The following is a 3,910-nucleotide window of genomic DNA, read 5'->3' on the forward strand; positions in this document are numbered from 1 at the left end:
GCTCTCCATTGTGTAACATAGATACGAGCAATTTTAGAAACAATATATTTTATTAAGGACATTTACATTGAATAAAAACAAAACAAAAAATAATTAGAATATACTAACCAAAACAGAACCCACATGCATAGCCCCAGCAGCATTATTGAATAGATAAAGAAAGAAGAATAAAAAGAATAATTATTTGAGATTTGCAGGATCGATCAGTATCAGCGCTTGCACTCAATGGAAGTACCGAGAAGAAACCTGGTAGCAATGAATACAGTAATATTAATTAAAATATTTTTGAAGAAAAAAAAAAGTCAATTAACAGTTAAATTACTGTCTCTGACAGTTAAATAACTGCCGGAGACAGTCATTTAGCAGCCAAGACAGTAATATTAATTAAAATATTTTTTTTAACAAAAAACAAAATTATTATTAAAAAAAAGTCAACGGCAGTTGACTCGCCGGAAAAAAAATTTCAGGGAATTTTTTTTTCAAAAATTTAAAAAAAAAAAGAAAAAGTCAACGCCGGTCAACGGCTGCGGCCGGCGGTCTCCGGTGCTGGCGGGTCAAAATTGGGGTCAAAATTGAAATTATGGTTAAAATTGGTTAATTGATGAAATTGGGGGGTAAATCATGAAATTGGAGTTGAATTGCGTTTCAATGAATTGGAGGTAAATTTGGCATATATAAAGGGATTTTCCATATTTGCAAATAAGTTTGAATGTGCTGGGTTTATTTGAAAAGCAAAAAAGTTGGATGTCCCTCTTTTAATTAAGTGCCGTTGTCATGGGCCTATTTGACATTTGCCTTTAAATAATAAATATATAAACTAAACATCTTCGTCGTCATCATCAAATACTCATTTTTTCCATTTTCTAAATGTTATCTTATGCATTACACGGGGAGACGTACTAATAATTTATAAATTAAATAATACATAAACTAAACATCGTCGTCGTCATCATCATCATCGCTGTCTGGTGAGAAAAATGGGAGGAAGAGACCTAGTGGGTTGGATACGTTCATATACTCGTTATTTGAGAAATTTGCCGTCCATTGATATTTCAATTTCACTTATGATCTCATTCACTAGGTTCAAATTTGAATCCCTCTCCATTGAATATCATAGATACGAGCAATTTTATAAACAGTATATTTTATTAAGGACATTTACATTGAATAAAAACAAAACAATAAATAATTAGAATATACAAACCAAAAAAACACACAAATGACAAAACAGAGTACCCTCAACATCATTATTGAATATATAAAGAAAGAATTAAAAGAATAATTATTTGAGATATGCCGGATCGATCACTATATATCAGAACCTGGAGCGCTTGCACTCAATGGAAGTTCCGAGAGGAAACCTGGTAGCATCGGCGCAGTAGTTGTACAACATGTGTTTCTGCTGGACCCATCTCAATCTGTTTCTGCCATTTGAATCCAGCTCATGAGAAGCACAAGGTGTACCTGCCGCGCAAGATTCGATCTTGAAATTCCTGTAATTTGCGACAAACGGAGCTTTGGCCCAATCAGTCTTGACCCGCCCGCCTTGCGTTGCCCAATCGTCCGCGTTCCACAGGCTGCAGTACACTCTCATCGGCTGGCTCGTGGGGAATTGCACTCCGCTCGCTTTGTGGTTGTTGAATACTCTGATGGGGCTGTTGTCCACCAAGAATCTGAAATTTAAATATTTTGTTAGAAACTAATTAAGTGAGGTTTGTTAATATGATGAGATTGTACGGAGGAAGGTGTTTGTGAAAAAAATTACATGATGCGTTGTGGGTTCCAGACGATGGAGTAGGTGTGGAAAGCGGCGGTGGGATCGAACCAGAGCTTGAATTGTTGTTCTTTGTCTCCTTTGCCTTGCGCGTAGACGTTGGTGTGTACTGTGTACGGCTCGCCGGTGGAGTTACCCAAGAATTCAAAGTCTATCTCGTCGTGCCCTTCTCCTTGAGATGATAACTGCATCATCATCATCATCATGCAAATTATATTAATATATATATATAAAGAAAAAACGGAAACTCAAGAAATTATTTAACGAGTTGATCAAGACTTACGAAAAATGTGGTGACAGTGCCAGCAGAGTTGCCAGGAACGAGTTTGAGTTGCATGTCGAATCGGCCGAATAAGTACTCATTCTTGGACTGGAAACCAGAGCCGGAGAACTGGTCTAGTGATAGTGATAGGCCACGGCCACCGTCCACTATCTTAGCACGGCCGTCTCCCCATGTTATCTCTGCGTCTCTGATGAAGTTAGCTGTGGAAGGGGCTGCTGCCACCAAGCAGGCCAATAAAACCAATAATGAGAGCTCCCAAGTTCCCATTGTTTTTTTCTAGTGTACGTTCAGCTGATAGAGAGAAGGAAAATATTAAGAATTTCTTGTATTTGGTGATGATAGTCATGCATGGAGGCTATGAATATATATATAGGAGGAGGGGGCCGGTGTGGGGGGTGGGGGTCAAATATTCTATGCGGAAAAGGGTATGAGCTGGATAACAATGAGCTGGAATAGAAGCTCCGAAGCTGGAATGAGACTTTGAATGATATCATATAACTACGCGGCTTATGCCAAAATGGGTCCACGACACACTTCAATTTGGTTGGCGCCTCGCCAGCTAGATACAATATTAGGGGGATGGGATTTTCACCAACCATCGAAATGGTTTTATTTTTTGCTTTTTTGTTATTTATGTTTGGATTTATATTTTATGAATATGTTACATCTTCAATTTTTAGACGAAATTTTTCCGGATGAATTGCATTTTGCGCTCCAAAAATGACATGGATTGGCGTTTTGCACCCCTTTAATTTTGGAATTAGCAAATTGCATATCTCATGGCAAAATACACCCTTCACCAAATTCTTGTAATATTTTAACCAAGAGGTTGTAAATATGTCATGATATTTTAATTAAAATAGAGCCTGAATTTGAACACAATGTCTTTCTTTCTATCCGCTCGATTCGGTAGAATTATTCACTATTGAGGTCCATTATTGTAATGTTTGATTATTATTGTATAATATAATAATTGGACGCCTCTTCTTGGCAGCTTCACATAGCAACTTCTAGTGCTGCTAATCATTTTGTGGATCAAATTATTGAAGGGCGGTGCCGAGGTTTCGTTTTGTGGTGTTTTTTATTGTATAACAAAAGTAGATTTCATCAACCAATATATCTATTAAGTAATAATGTCCAAATTACCTTTTTATTTAAATATTTTAAATTAAACTTAACGAAAATAGTTTTTGCTTTCTAAATATCATATTATTGCTTTTGAGATTAGTGGTTGATACTTAATAGTTATTCTGTACATATACTTATGAAAAGGTAGTTTTAATTTTAATTAAACATTATTGTAACCGATATTTGGTATTTGCTATAAGGGTTGTAGCAAACACCCCCTTAAACTACGAAACGTAATAAAATAGTCCCTGCCATTTATGGTCATTTTTTTCAAACACTTACTCCGTCAGTTTTCTTGTGCATTTACTTATTTTCCTTTAAATTAAAACACTAACAGTCTATCAATCGCCACTGTTTTTATCTTCCATTTTTTTCTTTTATTTCAAACGATATCTCTCTCTCTCTTGTTCTTCCTACTTCATCGTGAAAAAGGAATTTAAGGTAATTCCAGACTATCATCGATTTTTTTTAGTTTCTCTACCATAATTAAGTGAACACAATGTTCAAGAAACCCAACATACTTTATAGCCTAGTTTATAAATTTACTTTCATTTTGGGCAAGTTACCACAAAATTCAACAAACCCACGAAGCCCTATTTACGGCAGTCAAGTCAGCGGACTACGGCATTGATCGTGAGAGGTGTGTGCTAGTATATGTTCGACTGTGTAATTTGGGGAGTGGAGTCGTTGAGCGACTGGTGGTGAAAATTGGGTGGCACAATTCC

The 3,910-nt window shown here is 36.3% G+C and overlaps 1 protein-coding gene across 1 annotated transcript; it reads right to left on the reverse strand.

Annotated features, from left to right (window-relative positions):
* Positions 1-1,163: 1,163 nt before the first annotated feature.
* Positions 1,164-2,402, reverse strand: LOC105966711 (xyloglucan endotransglucosylase/hydrolase protein 15). The gene is made up of 3 exons (XM_012991296.2): positions 2,058-2,402; positions 1,766-1,959; positions 1,164-1,673 (listed from the first exon to the last, which is right to left on the reverse strand). The coding sequence occupies exons 1-3, from the start codon at positions 2,322-2,324 to the stop codon at positions 1,316-1,318; spliced, it is 819 nt and encodes a 272-aa protein (XP_012846750.2). The 5' UTR covers positions 2,325-2,402; the 3' UTR covers positions 1,164-1,315.
* Between the last annotated feature and the right edge of the window lie 1,508 nt (positions 2,403-3,910).

This window comes from Erythranthe guttata, chromosome 13, assembly GCF_056151865.1.
Source record: "Erythranthe guttata isolate IM_541 chromosome 13, IM_541, whole genome shotgun sequence".
NCBI lineage: Eukaryota > Viridiplantae > Streptophyta > Magnoliopsida > Lamiales > Phrymaceae > Erythranthe > Erythranthe guttata.

Bases quoted from the DNA above. Each gene is read 5' to 3' on its own strand.
- LOC105966711 (XM_012991296.2), bottom strand. From the start codon at position 2,324: ATGGGAACTTGGGAGCTCTCATTATTGGTTTTATTGGCCTGCTTGGTG. The intron at 1,960-2,057 runs GTAAGTCTTGAT...ATGATGATGCAG, and splicing joins GCACTGTCACCACATTTTTC to TTATCATCTCAAGGAGAAGG. The intron at 1,674-1,765 runs GTAATTTTTTTC...TTTAAATTTCAG, and splicing joins TGGAACCCACAACGCATCAT to ATTCTTGGTGGACAACAGCC.